Source organism: Poeciliopsis prolifica, unplaced genomic scaffold (assembly GCF_027474105.1).
Source record: "Poeciliopsis prolifica strain line A6 unplaced genomic scaffold, Auburn_PproV2 SCAFFOLD036, whole genome shotgun sequence".
In the NCBI taxonomy this organism is placed as follows: Eukaryota; Metazoa; Chordata; class Actinopteri; order Cyprinodontiformes; family Poeciliidae; genus Poeciliopsis; species Poeciliopsis prolifica.
Genome location: NW_026562411.1, coordinates 5,914,588 through 5,935,734, shown reverse-complemented (window position 1 = coordinate 5,935,734; position 21,147 = coordinate 5,914,588). Strand labels below are relative to the sequence as shown.

Here is a 21,147-nt window from a genome sequence, read left to right as displayed (position 1 = left end):
GTGGCAAAATGTGAAAAAGTTCAAGAGAGGGGAAAACTCTCACTATATGCTTTTGTTCCCAAACCTTTACTTCTACATAGATGATTTCACACAAATAATTACTACAATCTTAAAATGAATTTCTGGAAACATTGGAAATTGCATTTATTATTTGTCATAAAAATATTAAAATAAATTCACCTAATTTTCTACTGAAGATAAAAATGTGGCTTCCACCATGAAAACTATTTGGACCAATTAAGCCTAATCTCTTTTAATTTGAACTCATGAAACTTCCGCTAATATTCAGTTTAGGAAAAGATGAAAAAATGTTTACTATTGCTGTCAGTTGAATTCTTATGGGAAATAAATAACCAGAGGCAATTACAGGCATCCGTGATTTGTGGTAGACCGTCAAAGCAGATCTGGTTTCAGGAAATGCTCCCTTGGAATTAAAAAACACACCTCTCGGGTTTCCCAAAGAAGTATCACTTGACGGTTTTTCATGCAACTGTTTTCCACACTCACAGACAGAAGTCTCACATAAGGAGTTGCTACAGAAAATATTTTTTAGTTTCCATAGTTTTATTACAGAGATTTTTAACCGTTTGATCAAAATTGTGACCAAAGAGCATGAGTGGGACAGGAGATGACAGTAAATTAGATCTCGTTATTCATACAACGTAGTAGAAAGCCGCGTTCTTTTGAAAGATAATCAATAAAACAAATTGGAGAGGTTTTATATTCAAGAAATGTGAGTTTTGTAAATTATATTAAATATTTTGTTAGGTCTTTTCACAATTTGAGAGTTGTAGAAACTTCTTAGGAACATTTTTACATGCAGTATCAGTATTATTAAAATTGTTTGATCTTGAAAGTGTCTCAAGGTGGACATTTTTGAAACATGTCAGATAATGTATTCAGGTGCTACAAATTTGTATTTCTTTAATAGTAGTTGTTGTAGTAACCTCTGACATCTGCATATTTTATATTAGCAAACAAATAGTGCATTATTGCCATTGTTATGTTTTAATTGCAACAACCAAACTGAATTTTGAGAACTTTTGGGTTCCTATCGCATTTCAGAAACCTATGCAGCACCTGATAGATGATAATAACATCTATAGCTTTAGTTGAGAAGATTATTAATATAAATATTAGGAAAACTTTAAGATTCTTAAAAGTGCTTTGAATAAATGTTTAGTGTTTATCCTTTGTCGTTTAAAGTGAGCAAAAGTGATTGCTAAAAGCTTGGGATGCCATCAAACAAATAGCTTTCAAATCCCACTTAGCAAAAGCTGATTTAATTTGATTACTGGTTGTATTTTCTGATCTGTATGTGAACACACACAGAAATTTATTAGCCATGCTTCCATTTACTTATACACCTCCAGTAAATGAACGGGATATGCTTTGCATTAAATAGTATTAATGGCGCTATTCACCGGGGACGCCCTAAGCTGCATGCTTTGGGGAAAATTGACCTTCTGTGGTCTTAATTGTACTAGAGGCTCAACACTGCCGTGACATTTAACTGTGCTCCAGTGTTAATTCTTAGCGTTTTATTCTAGTGCTTTGCTGACATTTCAGTAGGAGGCGGCTTTGCAGAAAAGACGATTTGTGATTCTTTGGCACTTTGAATAAATAAGTACATTTGTTCCCATTGTTTGAGTCTTGCAGTGTCTTTCTCCGCCTTGCATACAGTTTTAAGAGAGTTCGGTTCATAGTAATAATTATGCTATACTGGCTTTTACTGCAGTATAGATATTGCTAAGGAGCATTTAAATAACTTTTTATTTAGTGCACATTAGGTACCACTGATTTCCAAATAATACATACCAGATTAATGAACCTTTCAACAGTTTCTTGAAACCAACTTGGACCAACTGGGGTCAATCTACTGATCTTTATATTAGGTACAAAATAAACAAGCATATTTTCAAAAATATTCTTTATATTGCTGAGACATACTGCTTTAGGTTTAAAATTACAGAAACTGATGGTCATTTAAAAAAATAAGCTTCTTATCGACATAAGCCAGGGTCTACTTAAGACTGCAGATGGTGGAGTGACTCTCACCCGTTTGGTCAAAACAGATTCATTAGAAGACTGATGAACTATGGAAAGAGCTAATTTGAATAGCTGTTAGCGTGTGCATAGGTGAACTTGTGTGTGGATGTGAATAAGCATGTTCTTGTAAGGGCACTTGTCGAGTCTCTTTGCTTTAGTGCTACTTTGTTAAGAGGCTGAAGTAATTAGCTGAGAAAATGGAGAGCTTTTCACCAGCAGCTGCAATTACTGCTTTCTGTAGCAGGATTGAATGAATAAATGGATGGAGGAAAGAGTGGTGTACTGTATTAGATGAACAGGGCAGGATAAATAAAGACTGGGTTGGCTATGGATGGATGACATTGGTGAATAAATGAAAACAATTGTCTGTGGATGCTCAGCATTGTGAAAAGTGTGTAAAAAGAACATGCAAACTCGTCAAAAAAGGACAAAATTCTAAAGGCTTCGATTTTACTTTTCTTTCTACATGATCAAAAATAAAGGCATGCTTTATTTTTCCTGTTTGGCTGTCCTGATCAGTAAAAGTTAAAGCACCCAGTTAGCATTAATTATCATGTTTTAGACTAACAGCCTTCGGTCGTGCTTTGTGTTCCTCAGGGTTCTGTCTTAGAACCACTCTTTTCCATCCTCTCCATCAATAATGTTGACCCTAACACTGACACTTAAAACTTCCATATTTACACAGATGAAAAGGCGATGGATTGTTCATCTCTCAACATGGCTCTGACTTTTATTGCTTCTCATAAATTTTTAGGCTTTAAACTTGTTTTAAACACAAACAGGAAGGAAACTTTCAAATTCAAAATATCTGTGGTCTAACATGGCCACTTTAGGTTGCTTAATATCTAGGCCCACATTTATGTGAGAAGTTGAGTTGGTTATAGTATACAGTTCCATAACAACCTTTTGTCAGTATAAAAAGTTTTGACAAAGTTGAGAAAAAACACCTGGAGATGTTCTTAAAATTACTTGAAAATTAAAAATACTTTCTCTTTGGACATTTATAAAGGACTGTTTGGTGACTTGGACATGGAGATATCTTGCTGTATTTGTTTTGCTTGATTTATTTTAACATAAATGCTTTAATAATTGTAACTGATCCCATTTGTCTGTCTTGTCCAGGACTCTCTTGAAAAATAGATTGAATACCACTATTTTCTTCTGCTGACATAAAGGTTTTAATAAAAGCATGAATTAAGCCATAATGTCTTAATTCATCATCCATATGATGATAAATCATCATATGGGTGTGAGATATTATTTCCATTCTTGTGAAATATTAAAAACTAGTTTAAGATAAGGTCATTAATCCGCATGGGTTTCAATGTGAACGAGGAGTTTTGCCCAAGACCCTAAATATGGAAAACTTGTAAAGATAATCTTGGCGTTTACAGTTTACACTTTTACTTCTATTCAGTTTGCGGGAGTTTATTCTTCCACAGCTCGTTAAAGATCCTGCCACAGCATTTAATCAGGTGGAGATTGAGAGTATTTGGACTTTCCACTGTAGCTTTTTTCTTTTCAAACCTTAGCTTGTTTATAGACTCATTTTCAGCCAAGCTTTAGGTGTCAGATTACTTTCTAATAGACTGGAATATTTCAATACATCATATAGAAGACATTTATCAATGACTCCAACTTGTCTATCTGCTAAATAGGATCACATATTTACCTGACACTCGGTGCTCATTATTTTACTAACGTTTGTTTTTTGCTGCAGTATGGCCAAACCTGTTTGTGACTTTGAGTTTGGATTTAACTTTGGAAAACATCACTTTTAAAGCATTGTGTCATGTTTTCTTTCTTTTGCTGTTTTGTTTTTGAAAGTAGTGCCTTTTACTTGGCAACTTTTCCAACCTTTCTGAGTGCACTGCTGTGCACTTTAAGCTTTAAAATAGTAACCACATTTGCAAAGGCATCCAATCCTTCAATGTTTGGCAACTGCCTCTTTTTTTTGTTTGTTTTTTTTTCACTTGTGAGTGATCTTTCATACTCCAAACTGTTTTTCAGTGGCCTTATCAGACAGCCTGATTGATGAACCCTGAGAGTTGCCTCTCTGAAATACTTGCTGATGTCTTTTCCCCCTTGGGATTGTGTTAAACAGCAGCTGAATCCTTCACAGAGTTTGGCTAATGATCTGTTGATCGTGTTCAGTAAATGACACCCTGGTGCCCTGATACTTAGAAATGTCTCTGTCAAGATTTTTAACCCTTGATGCTAGTCTGAGACGTTAAAGATCAAGCACTTGCTGATATAAAATCATATGTATGGCATAATTAGTAAGTGTAAAGTGTATATTTCACATCTCTGTAGATATTCAGTCCTTAAAAGATAACCTATGCTGTGTCTTAATTTGTATTGCTATTATTATAGTCTGCTAATCAAATAAAATGCCTTGGTAAACTTGTTTAAAAAGTGTGACAGAAAGTTTTTGTAGTTTTGAAAATTATGACCTTAGAAAACTTTGATATACAATGAAGCTGAGATTATAAATATCCCCTGAAATTTTTAGGTTTTAATTGACCATGTTTCTTCTGACTCGAAATAATACCAGTGTTTTGGAGAAACTCAGCCAGAATCCAGACTTCTCTGGAAAGAGGTAAAGATTAAGAGGCCTTCCGAGGAAGGCATCGATGGAAGGAAGGCCTCCTAGGGTTGCTGTAGGTAAATTGACAAAATACTATTGGAGATATGTAAAAAGCTGGTCAGCAACTAGAAGAAGAGTTAGACTGCTGTCCTGCTAATAAATATATATATAATTTTTTGCATATCATTTTACATAAGTGAAACTAAACTGGTGTTGTTTTGTACATGTCTATATTTCCTATCAAAATAAATTTGTTTGAAGTAGACTCATTTTAAATCTAAATCTGCCAAGGATTTGAATAATTTGGGCTTAATTGTACATTAGTACCAATAACCAGCTCATGCCTACACCCTGTACTTTAGATTTCATCATAATATAGGTACTTTTAGTTCCTGTACAGTAAGGATGGACTTGGTTCTGCATTTTAGTCTAAAGCTGAATGTTTTGTCAATTTACAGGTATATTTATCTAATTTTAAAGCTATTTATTGACATTGATGTTTTCAAACGTTTTGTGCAATTTGAAAAATACTGTACTGAAAAGACAGTTTTGATTACGTGTCTGTAATTACCAAGGTCATAACCATTTTGTGTCATTTGAGTTAATTTGTAATTTTGCGGTGTATCCTTTTCTGTCTTAAAAATACATATTGTAGTTTATTAGACTGAGGTGACATTTTCCTTTCTAATACAATATGTCTCCCAATAGTTATTGAATGTGCAAAAGCAAAGGCATTAAGTACATGACAGATGACATGACACATGCACAAAGCAACAGTAAGGTAGTTGTTTTTAATTAAGTCAGCCGAAAGTACTGGCAGAGCAGAAAGATGTGACTGATAAATAAAGATTAGTCCAAGCCAGCCCTTATTCATTGATCTCTCCGAGGGTGAGAGGCAGAGCAGGGGAAAGGACGAAGACAGGCAAAATCTTTTTTTGATTTACAGAAGGAGAAAAGGACAATTGATTTAAAAGATCGGTATCTAAGAGTGAGATGCAGATGTGGTTGAAATGATTTAAGGTAAATTTGATAGATGGATACACGTTAGCAGGATAGTAACTGCACAGATAAGATTGGTTGAGAGATGAAACTGTCATTGTTGTGTTAAGATTATTCTGGTGTGTTTAAAACATTGGTCCTAATTTACTCTTCATCACATATGGCTGGTATTTAGTTTTATTCCTTAGTTTACACATTTTGAGAAAAGGTTTTTATACAACCATTGTTAGCATGAACGTGAGATTAAATTGGGTCTTGTAATACTTTGCCCTACCTTATATTTTATTTTTCCAATTTGTACTCACGAGGAGACAAATTTGCCTAGAATTTACATACTGGAAACATAATTTCCAATATGTTTGAGTTTATTTTGGCCAATCTTTTCACCAAATTCAAATCTACAGGCTCAAATACCACAGTTTTTTATGGTTTTTGGTGTTTTGAAAATGAGCAGTTCCAAAAACCTTTTGGTGGTGAGTTACGATTGCACCATTACCTAGTAACCTCAGTTGAGTCCAGAACTTCACCTAACAACCCAAGCGAAGCTCCAGTGTTTGGTCAGCTGATTTTACAGCTGTATGTTCTGTACAATAGCTACTGTAAAAGACAAATGTTTTGTTGTTGACTTACAATCCAGAAACCACTTGCTGCAGTCTCCTTGGTTTTGTGTTGGGCTTTGCTTATGCTTTTCAAAGATGAACAGTTGTGTAATTGTGCATATGTTTTCTTGTGCGAGTGTAAACGTTGATTTGGGGGAGGCATGGCCAGCAGCAGTTTATTTGGATTTAAAATGACAGGAGATCCTAAAACAGCTCATTCTGAGTTTTGACAATTTGGCCTAATTTATACAACCTTATGTGAAAGAATTTTTTTTTGACTTCCTGCTTCCGCAGCTCCTTTTGGTTGTCTTCATAGTTCAGTAAACTAGTTTTCCTAAGCCAGGGGACTACTGAGTGAAGTCTGCTGGGCTCCTGTCTTCATTTTGAGACAGGAGAGGAATTTGAGTAAGAAGCAGGAGTAAGGATAGAGATTTTAAACAAGCTGAGTTGAAGGAAGCGATTTCACAGTACTCCTAAGAACCCTTTATTTAACTGGAGCGAGGTTGGTTAATGAAGAGAAATGATTAAGTCTGCTCTGGGAGAGGTGTAAGCACAGACGGTTGGGGAGAAGAAGAAGAAAACAATGAAGGGGTGCCAGAAGCAGAATTACAAAGAAAAGAAAGACTCAGTTCAGAGTTTGAACAAATTACTCTAATTTAAGCTGTATACATCTGCAAAATGCTCTGTGCCCATCTAAGGTTCTTTGACACATCCTTGAAACAGCTCAAGTGAAAGGGACTGGACTCTGGATCTTTCATGTCTCTGTTTCATTGTATCTGTGGAAAAAAAGAGATAGAGAGAGAAACAGTAGGAGTGTGCGTCAGTGCTGAAAGTGATGGGTGGTGTATTTTATGGGTAAATTGAAGGGTCTGTTAAAAGGAGAGAGATGAGCCCCTCTTACAGTATGTGTGCGTGTGTGTAAAAGTGTGTGTGTGCTCTCCCTCAGCATCAGTCTCTTCTGCTTGATTTCTGTGCTCTCCTCCCTGCCTCTCCTCTGCTCACTATGCCGTGAAATGGTTTTTCACTAGACCATTACCCCTACCAGGGCACTACTGTGCTGCCACAGGACTCTGTGAGTGAAAGGGAGTGTGTTAAGGTGTGTGTGTTTGCCTGGAGAGAGGGAATGATGTGTGTTTGTGTAGCTGCACTTGAAACAGAAAGATTATGATTTTTTTTTTTTCAATCTGTGGTAAAGATGAGTTGTGTACAGCTACCAGTACGTAGCCTTGTGTGTGTTTGGCTGCATGTGATGGAAAAGGTGTGTTCCTTTGTATGGTGCCTTGAATGTTTTCATATTTTTAGTCAAACACATAGTAGGAACGATAATATATGATTCTCTTTTAGTAAATACATGTCTTAAAAGTGTAGCATGCTTTTGTATTCATCCTCTTTTACATTCATATCCTTGAATAGAGTCCTGTTGCAGATGTCATCAAGTTAGGAAGTGGAAGTGTGTATTTTAATCTCTGTTGAGTTATTTAACTACATCCTTACCTTTAAAAATTTAATGTTTTCCTGTTTAGTCCATCATAGTAATAATATGCTAATCAAAGAAGCAGCCAAAACATCACTTGTTATTTAGTCTAGACATGAAATTGATTTAGTGATAGAGAAAAGACTTGAAAAATTAATGTAAACATTTGCATTGACTCATGGGGACTGAGTACAAATTCACTGAACTCTTTTAAGATTTGTGAAAAATGTTAAGAGTTGACATCATTTTTAATATCTTAATCTCATACATAAACAAGATTAAGAGATATGATTTAAAACTGCATGTTGAAAAAGGTAAAAGTTTAGGCGTCATTTCCCCTGAAAATAGAAGAGAACGTTAACTCCACCAGCGATTGCACAAGTTAGGTTTCCAGCTTCTTACCTGCACATTGTGCACCTGACAGTGAACATCTCCAAAATGTAATGATTCCACTTCATTGTCAGTGAGTAAAACATGTTGTTGAATGAGGGATTTTCTTTATGCTGTATAATGTCATTACAATCTGAACATTCCTTTCCAGACTTTTTCAATCTGCCTTTTTTCTTAAAATTTTTAACTGAATAATGAATTTAGCTTCACTTTCTTTCTGAAATTCACCGGTGTTCAACCTACAAATTAATTAATTAACCCACATCTGCTGGTCATTTCTAATATGTAATTTATTTGTGACAACTTTTTGTATTGACGTGTTTAATTGATGAGTGTTTTCCAGATGTGGAAAGCTTTCTCACATCAGCTTTTGCTTCACCAACTCATCATTTCTTACAGCCTCCACCACATGATGCAACTCATTCATCCGCTCATCTCTTCCCATCTCAGGTTCCCCCTTTAACATCTTGTTTAAATTGTGCCGTTAATATCTTTTCCACCTCCCCACTCCTCCGCCCTTGTCTTCACCTCATTCGCTCTCTTGTTTTATAAGTCACCTCTCATCTCCTTTCTCTCCCTTTGCCCCTCCTCAACAACTTCATAATTTCCCTCCTCCTCTGTAAGTCATTTTACTCCCGTCTCATTCACTCCAGCTCTCTTTTCTCCGTTCTTCTCCATTTAATGCCTTTTCATTCCTTAGCTCCCAATCTTTATTCGCTCTTAATATCCCGCAGTTTCTTTACCTGAGATATTGAAGCTATAAAGACAGGTGTTCAAAAGAAAGCAGGGCCAGCAAATCTGATTTATATGCCTCCTGGCGTCGTTTCCCTGAATACAGATAGAAGAGGAAAGGCAAAGTGGGAGAGCAAATAGCTGTGCTCTTTGATATCAAAATCGCAGCATGTTGTGAAGGAAAAAGCACTGAGCTTTCTTCGATGTCTCCAGTCTTTTGTCTCCAACACACCTCACCTCATATTGTGTAGTTTTGAATGTATTTCCCTCTGTCCTTCTTTCTGGAGCTGGGATTACAGTTCCAACCTCAAACTTTAATTGATTTTGTGTAAATAATTGAAATGTAAATACAGTACATTGTTTTCAATAGTTTCCAATCTGAAATGTGTGGCATGTATATTTACCCCTTGACTCTGATACACCTAAATGTAATCCGTGCAACTCTATTTTTTCAGGAATCTATGTTGATATGACTTTGTCTCGTCATAAATCCAACTGTGAAGATCTCAGAGGTTTAAGAGAAAACATTGGTGAGCTTAGGGCATCATGAAGATCAAAGAACATGAACATGATAGGTCAGGAAGAAAACTGTGAAAAACCTTTGAATATGTCTCAGAGCAGGTGGGTCACATGGATTTCAAATTTTATCACAATATTTTGTGATACTATTGTGATAACAATACGAACAGAAGGAACCATTTTGGGGGACTTGAAACAACATTGATTGGAATTTATTGTGATAGCAATAACTTAAAATCCACTGTGATCAGAAATTCATTGCAATAAATGCTAAATGATACAGTCATTGCCCACTTCTACTGGAAACCAAACAACACCTTAATATAGGTCACATGCCAGTACAGCAAAAGTCAGAGAAGCAGCCGAGAGGCCGATGGTAACTCTAGAAGAGCTGCAGAGATCCACAGCTCAGACGGGAACATTAGTTAATCAGTGATAAGAATAGCACCATTAAAATAAACTTTTTTCATTCATGAGTAATCTAACTAATTACTTATTCTATTTTTACTTTGTTGTTACCATTTCTGACACAGAAATCCAACTTGGAAATTTTACACAATCTTATTCATAGAAATTTTGGGCGAAAGCACTGTCTTACCCTGACAAATGTGAAATGAAAATGCATTTAACGAGCACCAAAACCATTTTTTTGTGTATGGCTGTGTGTGTTTGCCTAGATAAAGTATGTTGATGTTTTGGTCTTTAGTCGAGCTGGAATCTCCTCGCTGAACAGACCAAAATATTCTCAGAGGGAAATATTGTGCTTCAATGAAAGAGAGAGGGAGAGAGAGAGGGTTAAAAAAAAAAAAACAGGAATATGTGAAGAAGGAGAAAACAAGATGATGAGGGTTAAAGTGAGAACCAGTGAGAAGAGGAGGTAAGATTGAACTGTCAGCAGTTTGGATTAATCGCTGCTCTTTTTCTTTCAGTATGGAGATGAGGTGCAGTTCTCTTCATGTGAAACTGTGTGTGTGTGCGCGTGTGTGTTTATGAAAGAAAGAGAGAGACATAATATTTTGAAGTAACCTAATCTTGGATGGAGACCCTTCCTACCCCCACCCCAACAAACCTCAGAAGACCTAAATCCCTAAAAACGAGCTTTTTTTGGTCCTAAATTACCAGAGTATCACAAACACCCAAACATCGAGAAAATGAGGGGCTTATGGCTAAGCATCCCACATGCTTCCACTCCCAGCTTTAAAGTTTGTTCTTCTTTAATATAGAGTTTAATACAAGATGCTGTACTAGTAAGATGCCACAACTTTAGGTATCTACTGCTCCTGTTCCTACTGCTCCAAACTAACGTTCATTTTGTCCGCCAGATACCAGGCAGAGGCACTGATCCCCGTCTGACTCCACGATACGAGGAAGTGGAGCGCCAGTACGCGTCCTTACCAAGGTACAATTGTCTCCCTCCATCTGTGAGAAACTCCAAATCCTTTCTGTTTATTTTTCTTCCTCTAATTTAATCTTTGTTTACGACTTTTCTTCCTAAATTTCCCACACACCGGAACCCGTCATACCTCCACCACTGGAGCCTTCTCTACTCTTTTCAAACTTGTTGAATGCCTTTTTTAGTTATTTTGTCTTGCCAAGTAAATGAGCTCTATTATAGCTTACTGAATCATGATATGGTCTATAAAGTAAATTTTGCTACTTCATGCTTTTGCACAAAACTACTAACTTATTTTCTGGTTTGCTTGAGCTTCATTTTATATATTTTATGTCGTTATTTTGAATCAGGATTATAGTTTTATTTATACTTCTTTTTTCAGTTTTACATAAAAATAAATACAATTTATAAGTTCGATTATAAACATCATTTTTGATTTTAGATATCAGTTGTACAAAAGGGTACAAATTGATAGAAGTCCATTCAAAGATCTTGTTTGGCCTAAATTCTATTTTATATTTTTACGGTCTGATTTTATAAATGGAAACTAATTTTAAACTTCTTTTATTTATCTATTTTCTTCTTCTATATTCAAAACTGCATACAAACAATTTAATGATGAAGACAGTCTCATACGAATATACAAAAAGCCTTTAGTCACTCGAGCATTTTTTCTCCTAATTTGCTACTTTTTTCATTCTTTCTCAAAGCTACGATTTTCATTTTTTTAATTTTCTTCGACTCCTTTCTTCTTTGTTTGCTCCTCACCCAATGTTATATCTTTCTTTGCTGCACATTTCCCTTTTTCGCCATGCTTAAGGCAGATGCAGTAATGCATTTAAACAATTCCTTAGTTACTGATCCAAAGCACGTTGCAAAGCAGGGGAGAAAGGAACTTCAACAGAAAGAATAATGCTGCTTCTAGCTTCTTTTAATTTTGTTGTACTTGCTGGTAACTACCAACACCTCTGCAGACTAACAGATGTTAGTCGTTGTTTGTGTCTGTCAGTAATAGGGAGTTGGCAAGTTGAGCTGAAGAACAGAACTTTCGAACATTAAAAAGTTTATTGCCAAGTTACCAACCCGGTTAAAATAGTGAGGGATGGGTATTTCACACCTCTTTTGTCAGTGTTTGTGTCTCTGCATGTGCGTGTTTGTGTGTGTCCAACATAAAGAGGGAGGGTGTCTCTGCATGAGTGATGGCTTTGGCAGATGGGGGTGGGAGCAGTGATGATAGTTTTGAGGTCTGGCTTTGGTATCTGAAAAGCCTCGGGAAATTGGACACATTTGCACACGCTGGCATACTTTAGAGGTCCTGCATTTCTGTTTCCACTTAGAAACTTGGGCTGCTATTTCTACACACTCAGCCAAATCCACACGGATGTCTGATCATACATTATGATGCAGATCTGACTAAAGAGAGACCTTGCCCATGAATGTATGCTAAATAATTAATTTAAAAGAAAAAAGCCTTGAAATTGGTTCAACACTTAAAACAGAAAACGGTCTTATGGTGTCTTTGCTGCCAAGTCACAGATGCCAAACGCTTTTTGCAAGCGTTGCACTTTTATATCTTTCTCCACAATGACCACACTGGCATAATAGCAATAACTAATTATTTAATTCAATATATATATGCAGAATGTCGAAAGAGCATAAAAATCAGTGGTGCATGATATAGACTTAGAATTTTATTATGATATTTTGTAGGACTGTGGTGATAATGCTAAAAACTAGTTACTTATTTGTTAGATAACTGTATAGACAAAACTTTTTTGCACAGAATTCATGTATAAGTATGTGATGAAAAACATTTGAAAAATATACTTACACATTAATTCTGAAAATGCCTTTTTTGGACACTATTCACATAAACACATCTGATTTATACTACAAAGCTGCACATAATCATGTTTTTGAATTTACTGCCACTTATTGAGGATCTCTTGGAGAAATAACATTTCGGTAAATTTTTCTGAATGATATATCAAAATTCTTATCATGACAAGTATTTTCTTTTACCACAAATGATAAACGATATGATAAATGTTCACCGCTAATAAAATCATCATGAAGACTAAGGAACACACCAGACAGTCCTGGAATAACAGCAGCATTAAGAGGTTTATTGTGAACAGGAATTATGAATCGAGTGATGCTCTTCATTCGGGAAGTTCTTGGAACACTGTGAGGAAGAAGATTAGCAGCGTGGATCATAAATGTGATTATTGTTAGGAGATGAGTGCAGAGGCTGTAAGATGATGGATGTCAGAAATAACGGAGCAAAGTCCAAGGGGAGTGTTTGAAACTGAATGGGTTCGGCTTGGAGGATGGTGGTGAAGAGGAGCATTGGAGTTCCTAGTCATGGTTGTGTTTATCCAGGAAGTTCTTGTCCTGAGAAGACTGACTGAGGAATCACAACATTGGAGGTAACTTTCAGGGATATCCGAGGAAAGAAACGTTAGCATAAGCATTGAGCACATGCAAAATAAAAAAAGAGCCAGGAGTAGTACTAAGGTTACCACTTGGGTGATCAGTGACCACCAGCCAGCTCCTCCTACCTTTGATGAGCGGCTGAGTCGGAGGTGTAAGCATCTTGCTCAACTTCGCCCTCCAGTGGTAACCTGCAGCAACAACAAAAAACAGCTGATCACTTCACTGTGCTTAACCTTTAGCATTAATCTGGAAGCAATCAAGACATCCTCACAGTTACATTCACTTAAATTTAATTATCTACTTTAAGACATATGTTGAAAATGGACAATTAATAAAATTGAATCGGTTTTAAGAATTTCAACTTTAAGAAAAAAATGTCGATTTAATTATGTTTGTATGCCTTAATTGATGGCATACACACATACCATGGAAGTCCATGGCAGTTAAAAACAAGGCATTTCCATTTATGGCTTGCTCAGTATTATTGACCTTAATGATAAAATATGATACTTAGTATTTTTGAGCTGTTAGTATTTATACAGAAGTAAGTGAAATGCAATTGATAAATAATTACGATTTTCTAAAAGCTTCAAATGGCCTAGACAAAGTCAGACCTAAATTTAATTAAGGATTTGTGACCAGACAAAGTTTATGATTACAGATGCTCTACATTCTTTGAGTGAAATAATTAGCTAAAACTGATAAAGACATATCCTAATAAAAGTTTCTATTTTCCTCTAACACATTAATTATTCCAACGTCCAAGATGGACACAAAGTAAGTCATGTTTTGTAACTACATCCAGGGTGTTGACCTCATAAAAATATATTTTTCCACCTGACTACAGTAGAAATAGCTGGAAGGTTATGCGTGTCTGGCATCTGCATGTCTACCTGTGCATGTCATGAGTGACTCCTAAGCCATGTTCCACAGATTCTGTTTTGAGCATTTCTATTATTTCCAGGATGGTTCATAAATAATTTTTGGGTTACTTAATCAAGTACTGCGCTTTTGACTCAACATCACTTAAATTCAGTATGGAATGCATATACTGAGTTGGTGTGAATTTATCTGTGCAAGTGTGACTGTGCGTATGTGTACTGGAGACGAGGTTTTGATGGCTCTAAAATTAAAACATGACCCCACTGTGGATGAAGTTTCCCTGCCCAAAGCGCCAGCGCTTCACCACATAAACTGTCAGCAAATGTCACTGCTTGAAATAGATAGGTGGTCTGTTTCAGGGTAAACTGAATATTTTGCTGCCACATAAATCTGTTCACTATTTTATTACTGAGTTCACATTCAGAAATGAAGACACAAAAGTCAATTCTGTCTCAGTGTTTTTAAGATTAATGCATTAATATGTTCAAAACCAAATTGCTTAGTGCTAAAATTAAAAAGATGAATCAATAAAATGTTTCTACAGAAAACATTTTACTATAAAATGTAGTTTCTGAATACCTTACTGTTGATGATATAACAAATTTAAATAATATGAGTGGTGATGGTACTGAACACTACTCTAATAATTCTTGTGAATTAAGTAATTCTTTCTTAATTCTTAATACTTTTTCTTGCGAAAAAACACTTAATTATTTTATTCCTTGTTTGTTTTCAATCCAGAAGTTGAAATTTTCTTACTTCAAGTTAAATATATGTCAACCATAAACATCACAACTGAATATGGATTTAAATAGGTGAAAGTATTATGTGATTGTTTTTTGTTTTGTCTTCTTTTTTCACCTCTCATTGATGTTTGTGTCTTATTAAATCATGCACAGTGCTGCAGAATTTCTGATTCTTCTGTTTGTAATTAGAAACCAAAAGCTATCATACAGTTCAAAAGACAATTAACCCGAATATTGACCAAATGTATGTAAACTTTTAAATTCAAGGAAAGTTACAGAAACAAAATTATTAAAGTTGTTTTCTGGTGTTTAGCATATTCCAGAAAACAGATGACTGACCAGAAGCAAATGATTTTGGTAATTAAGCTAAAACAAGAACATTTTTATCTGAAATAACTGCACACAGTCTGTCTTTTCAATCAGTGTATATAGATATCTGGTTTCAACTGCAGATTCTATCTTTCTGAAATGAAGTCAGGTTGTTGAGATTCTAATGGAAGCTTAGCTGAAGGGGCAACACAGAGTACAGCACACAAAAATAAATTTGAACTATTAATTACAGCTATAGCAATCAATATTTCTTCGCCCACTGATTCACTCCTAGAAGCTGCTCCTGCACTGCTCGAATTTCCAATGCTGTGACTTTTAAGGGGAAAAGAAAAAAAAAACACGATTAAAATATTTTTGCTTCATGTTGCTTGAACAGCAAAGCACTTAATCTTTGTTTCAATCGTGTAGCTACTCCTCCATGAAAATCCTTTTTCATAACATAATACAAATCTCACTAATCTCCATCGAAATGATGAAAAAAACATGCACCCAACACGTTACTTATTCAATAATAAACCTTATTTTTCTGAGGAACTGAATATTTGTTCCATCATTCCCAATAAATTGCTTAAATAGGTGTTCAGGATTAACTATAAAATTGCATTCTTTTGTTTAAAGTTCTAAAAAAAAATGTCATATTTTGCTATTTGATTTTTTTTAGTTTTGTTCTGTTTATAATAAAACGGCAGGTACCAGTGCTAGTATTACGTCCCCAAATGGTAAGGCAATTTTACCTATGATTGGCTGTACAGATTTATAAAACTTTTTTTTTTCTTTTTTTTTTTTTTTTTGTCGCAAGAGTTTTTGCGGCGCTAGTGGCTCGTATTTTTTTGCAACAGTGGACAGACAGGAAGAAGCGTGAGGAGTGGGGGGAAGACGTGCGGCAACGGTCGTTGAGTCTAGGAGTCGAATCTGCGACGTCCACGTCGAGGACTAAGGCCTCCAAACGTGGGGCGTGCTAACCCCTGCGCCACCACACCACACCCCGTAAAACTTTTAAAAATGTTTTGCGTGTATAAAAATATGAAGGTGACAATTAAAATGCAACAGCCTATTCAAAGCTGCTGGGAAATCAAAGATAATCTCTCAGATTGGAGTGCAACCAGTCTGCAAAGATTGAACTAATGAGAAAGAAAACCATTATTTAAACTTTGGGAACTTTGATTGTGTTTCAATAAATGTACATTTGTTTGAAATAACCTCATTGACCAGGAATGGACATGTCTGTGTTGATAATGAGCATCAGAATGTGTGTGTGTGCATGTGTGTGTGTATGCATGTGCCTGCACTGTTTCATTTCAATTATTCTGGGGTCAGTAGATGGCTATCACAGTTTGTGTATGGATAACATTAGCAGGTTATGCCCCATGTGTGCCTCATTCATGACCCATTTGCACATTCTTTCTCTGTGTGTGTCGAACACACACACTCATTATTGTTTTCACTACATAGCAATGCAGAGAGAAAGGGGGGAACAAAGCGACATAAACAGACAAAGGTCAGGAGTTGACAGATTTCACAACAGGCAGATCTTAACTATTTAAAGGCGTGCTCATACAAATATTGACTGTGAAGATTTCATCAAGAAAGAAACAACGAAGGAAAGAAGAGGAATCAACTCAAGTGTTTTCAGTCTGAAAAGTGAAATCTGTCCTCAAGGACTTTTTAGTTGGTTGCATTTTTCCTTATGATAACATGTCAATTTCCATTAAAAGGTTTGATGACCTGATCACTAGTAGCCCAAGAGACATTCAAAGGAAACATGTAAAAAAAAGTGTGAAAGAAAAAATCACCAAGATATCCAAGTAGGTGGAGAGAGCAGTCTCCAGCTTTTTTCTTATTTCATGTTTTGAAATTGTATTTTTTTTATTTTTATCTCCTTATAATTTTTCAGCATTTTGTTTGAAAACAGTTTACAAAAAAGTTATTAGTAAATTAGTTTAATACTGAAGATTTATCCAGTAAAGATGAAGGCATCAGTAGAAATGTTCTATGAAAGTAGTAGTGTGGAGATTTAACAAACTAGCACTCTATAGGGAGATTTAAAACATGTCTAATCTCCCTGTAATTCTCCACAGTGACAAATCACCACCTGTGACAAAGCCTGCAATTTGCGACACATGAAAAATGAGTGAAATTTCTGCTATACTTTGATCTAGCATTGTTGCTCTGAGGTGTACAGGAATGCTACAGCATCATCTTTTTGTCACCAAAATAGACCACGTTATATTCATGAACCATGCAGGTGTTGTTCAAATCGAACTTTTCCTTGACATAATCACTAAATCTTTTACTCATGAAGATTGAGCTATATTGTAGTAATTGTCGTAACCATCATCATCCATGTAAGTAAACATGGAGAATCATCATTTGGAAAGAGCTCTTACAGATTTAATATGGTCTGGACTGGCAGGGGAAACACAAAAAGCAAAAGAAAACATGTTATTGCTCGAGATATCTCTTCAGACCCTATTGTTCCAGATAGTACTCCTGGTGTACGTATATATGTTTTCTTAAAAATAAATAATCATTTGTTTTCATTTAGGGCTTTAAAATTACTTATTTAGTAAGTTTTCAACATTTTTAGGTTTTCTTCCTCTAAAATATTAGACTTATCATTCCATGTAGATTTATATCAATAACAGTAGTTAGCAGCTCAAGATACATTCCCGATCCAATTTGATTAGGAAGACATCCTTTTTCAATTTGCTCTGGTTATACATTTTATTAGATTAAAAGACCCAGTCAGAATTGTTTTCTAGGGGTCTGGAGAAACTGTCACTTCCTTATTATAATTTTAATTCAGACATTTTTAATTGCTGCAGCTGTATTAGTTGAGTCTTCTGCTTCACATGGCACCAGTTTCTGCCCATCTCCTTCACATCAGTCCTTTTCTTTCCTTTTGCTCCCTATGCCTCTTGATGTCTCATTTTCATTCTTGCTGAACTGGGGGTGAAAAGGACATTTTCAAATCATTTCGGCCTGCCAATGGAGAGAAATTAAATGAGAAAGTCTTGCTCTCTTGAGAAGACCTCCCATCCAGGCCTGAGAGTTTCCCAGACCACTTTACCACTGCTGCACAATCCAGCCCATTGTTAGGTTGTTTTCCCGTGTTTCTTTGGGATCATTGAGACCCAGATTGTTTGTTAGTTATCCAAGGGATCCATAGAATTATTCCTTGCAGTCTTTTTCTTATTTGCATGATGAAGTATGACAATAGAAAAGGAAGTTGATTGGTATGAAGTTCTTTAAACAAATGCTGAAACTCTCCAGGGGGAAATTTTTGTTTCAGAGAAAGTTATATTTTATACAAGGAATGGGAATAGCTTTTCTCAGTTGGTTCACACTTTAATGTGTTTCTTTTTTGAGAGCATAAATCAGCTCTTTCTGTTTAAACCATAAGCATGTGCAAGACAGAGTAATTGTAAAGCATAAAACGGAATAAAAGTTAAGTATTTTTCAGGCTACATGCAGGAAGAGAAGAAAACATATTTTGGAAAATGTTTAGTTTTAGATACAGTTCTACAAGATAATTATCTAAAATCTTGAGAAAATAAGTGAATTGTAATTTTTGTGATGAAGGTACATAATCACAATGATGTGTGTTTTTTAAACCTTGAGTTCAGCTTGTCAGTCAACAGTATCTTGATTTATGCACCACTTATGTTAACCTGTACTACAGCGATATGCAAATGAGAAATAAGAAATACATGTAAGCCTAATAAAGTTTTTAAAATGTACTCTAAGTGCAGATCATGTTCAATGTTTTTTGTGTTTGTAACAAGTTGGACATAAGGTAATTTCTCATGTCTTTGTTGCATTTGTATTTAAAATTGTTCATATTTTTCTGTTATTGTAGAAGTTGAGTGTTGCTTTAGTAGTTATAAAGTCATTTAAAATTATGCTTTTTTTCCTTTGTCTTCAACAGTAAAATAATTCAGGGGTTATTCTTTTTTCGCTCCCTTTCAGGAGCTACTGCTTAAAAAAGAGAGGGTAAAATAAAACTATATTAAATGATATTCAATTAGATATATGCGAACTTGAGAAATAATACTTACAATCTCTTTTTTTCCCCTTTGTTCTTTGGTTACTATCAACCTTGATCAAAGTGTACTATGAGTACCTGGCCACAAGTTCTTCAGTCATTTCATTTGGGACTGAAAGCAGATTAAACACTTGCATGGCTCTAAACCCAGATGTTTTCCCTGTTCTTTTAGTCTTTTCTTTCTGCTCCGTTCAATTGCAGAAGTTAAAGTCAATATCAGTTGACAACTATATAGCACAACTCTGGACAGCTTCCGCACCACCATCCTCCATTTTTTCTAGCATTGACCCCATCATGTTCTTGATGGTCTGCTCACTTTCTCGTGTTCACTCAGTATTGTTTTAAAGCATTTTGGTCAGAGCTTTGATCTGATCATAGTCTCTAAAATGTTGGGTTACAACCCATAATGTGTTGCAGGACCAGCAGGTGTGCATGACTAGTGGGTATGATATGCTAGGACCCTGGGGTGAGGGAGGAAACACTTTTTTAAGGGTCCCAGGTGGAAAGTGTTTAACGGCATTTTAGTGGATTTGGAGCTGGACTGATGTTATGTGATACTTTGCTCATGGATAATGAAGGTTGACATAGTTGGAAAATTGGCACAGCAAATATCCATTGTGGTGAAGTAAGTCTACAGATAACGGCATTAGGCAATGAAATCATAAAATATTAAATCACTCTTATTGTAAAAGTCAGAGATTATGATTTATTTATCATTTTGTCAGTATAGAAAGTAGTTTGATTCTTTTACAGTAGTTTGTTAACGTGTGAATATGAGCACACTCTAGTAACACACTCCTGTTTATTTTGTGTCTATAGGCTGCATTTCAGACATTTCAACAGTTGCAGCTGCAAAATGCTAACATCTGGCAACAGTTTAATGAGCATCTGTTGTTTCTGACCTGCAGAAGAAATGTCCTCGTTTCAAAACTATATTGTATAGTTAGATAATTAAATGTGTTTACATGCATGTAAATAATACTTACAATCTCTTTTTTTCCCCTGTGTTCTTTGGTTACTATCTTTCTTGGTGGTGACAACTGATATTGACTTTAACTTCTGCAATTGAACGGAGCAGAAAGAAAAGACTAAAAGAACAGGGAAAACATCTGGGTTTAGAGCCATGCAAGTGTTTAATCTGCTTTCAGTCCCAAATGAAATGACTCTGAAGAACTTGTGGCCAGGTACTCATAGTACACTTGTTCTGATACCTATATCAGAACAAGTCTTCAACACCTCCAAATTTTTCTAGTTAATAAAATGCATGAAATACTTTTACAGCTCTGCAGCAGTCGGCTTTTAAGCACAAAATAAAGCAGTTAGAGTAGAAATGAAGCTTGTTAAGTTTCTCTTATAGATTCATTTTTAAAACTCCAATTACCCTTTTGTTACATTGTGAAAATTGCATGCTGCGGTGGCTAAATGTATGACTAATACAGTTCAATAAGTTATACTACGTGTCCTGATGAGGTTTGTTGTTGGTTTAAAATTAGTTTTTGATGATAATCAGCAAGCAGGTATTAAACTTCTTTTTTGCCCCACATTTCTGTATTTAAAATTATTTTATTTATATTGTATTTTTATCTCAGATGTTGAGTTTTCATTAGCAGTAAGCAGAAAATTATAATTAATAGAAATAGAGATTTGTGTAAATTACTGTTTCACTCAATGTATTGGGTTACTGAAATAAAATCTATAATTTATTGAACTTCTATATTTATAAATTTACCTCTGTGATTATAGGGGTATTTCTGTTTGTATACAGTAGCATAGTATGTACTAAAAGCATGTTTTCTCTCAATTTTGTGTCAATATATATTGACACAAAATAATGTCAGCTGCTCAAATCCAGACATATTGATATTAGTTCTCAGATTGTGTTATGGGTGGAACATTGGAAAAACACAAAGGAGATATTGACATACTTACAGAAATACTTTACATCAGGGGTGTCAAACTCCAGTCC

At 35.3% G+C, this 21,147-nt stretch overlaps 1 protein-coding gene across 4 annotated transcripts in view; it reads left to right on the top strand.

Annotated features, from left to right (window-relative positions):
- The window catches only part of LOC129374401 (partitioning defective 3 homolog B-like), a 196,678-nt gene that overhangs the window by 159,868 nt on the left and 15,663 nt on the right, over window positions 1–21,147 (top strand). For all 4 annotated transcript variants that reach the window (XM_055052799.1, XM_055052798.1, XM_055052801.1 and 1 more), the window contains one exon: window positions 10,672–10,748. In XM_055052799.1, coding sequence (XP_054908774.1) covers window positions 10,672–10,748 — 77 coding nt within the window. The remainder of the gene's footprint in view (window positions 1–10,671; window positions 10,749–21,147) is intronic.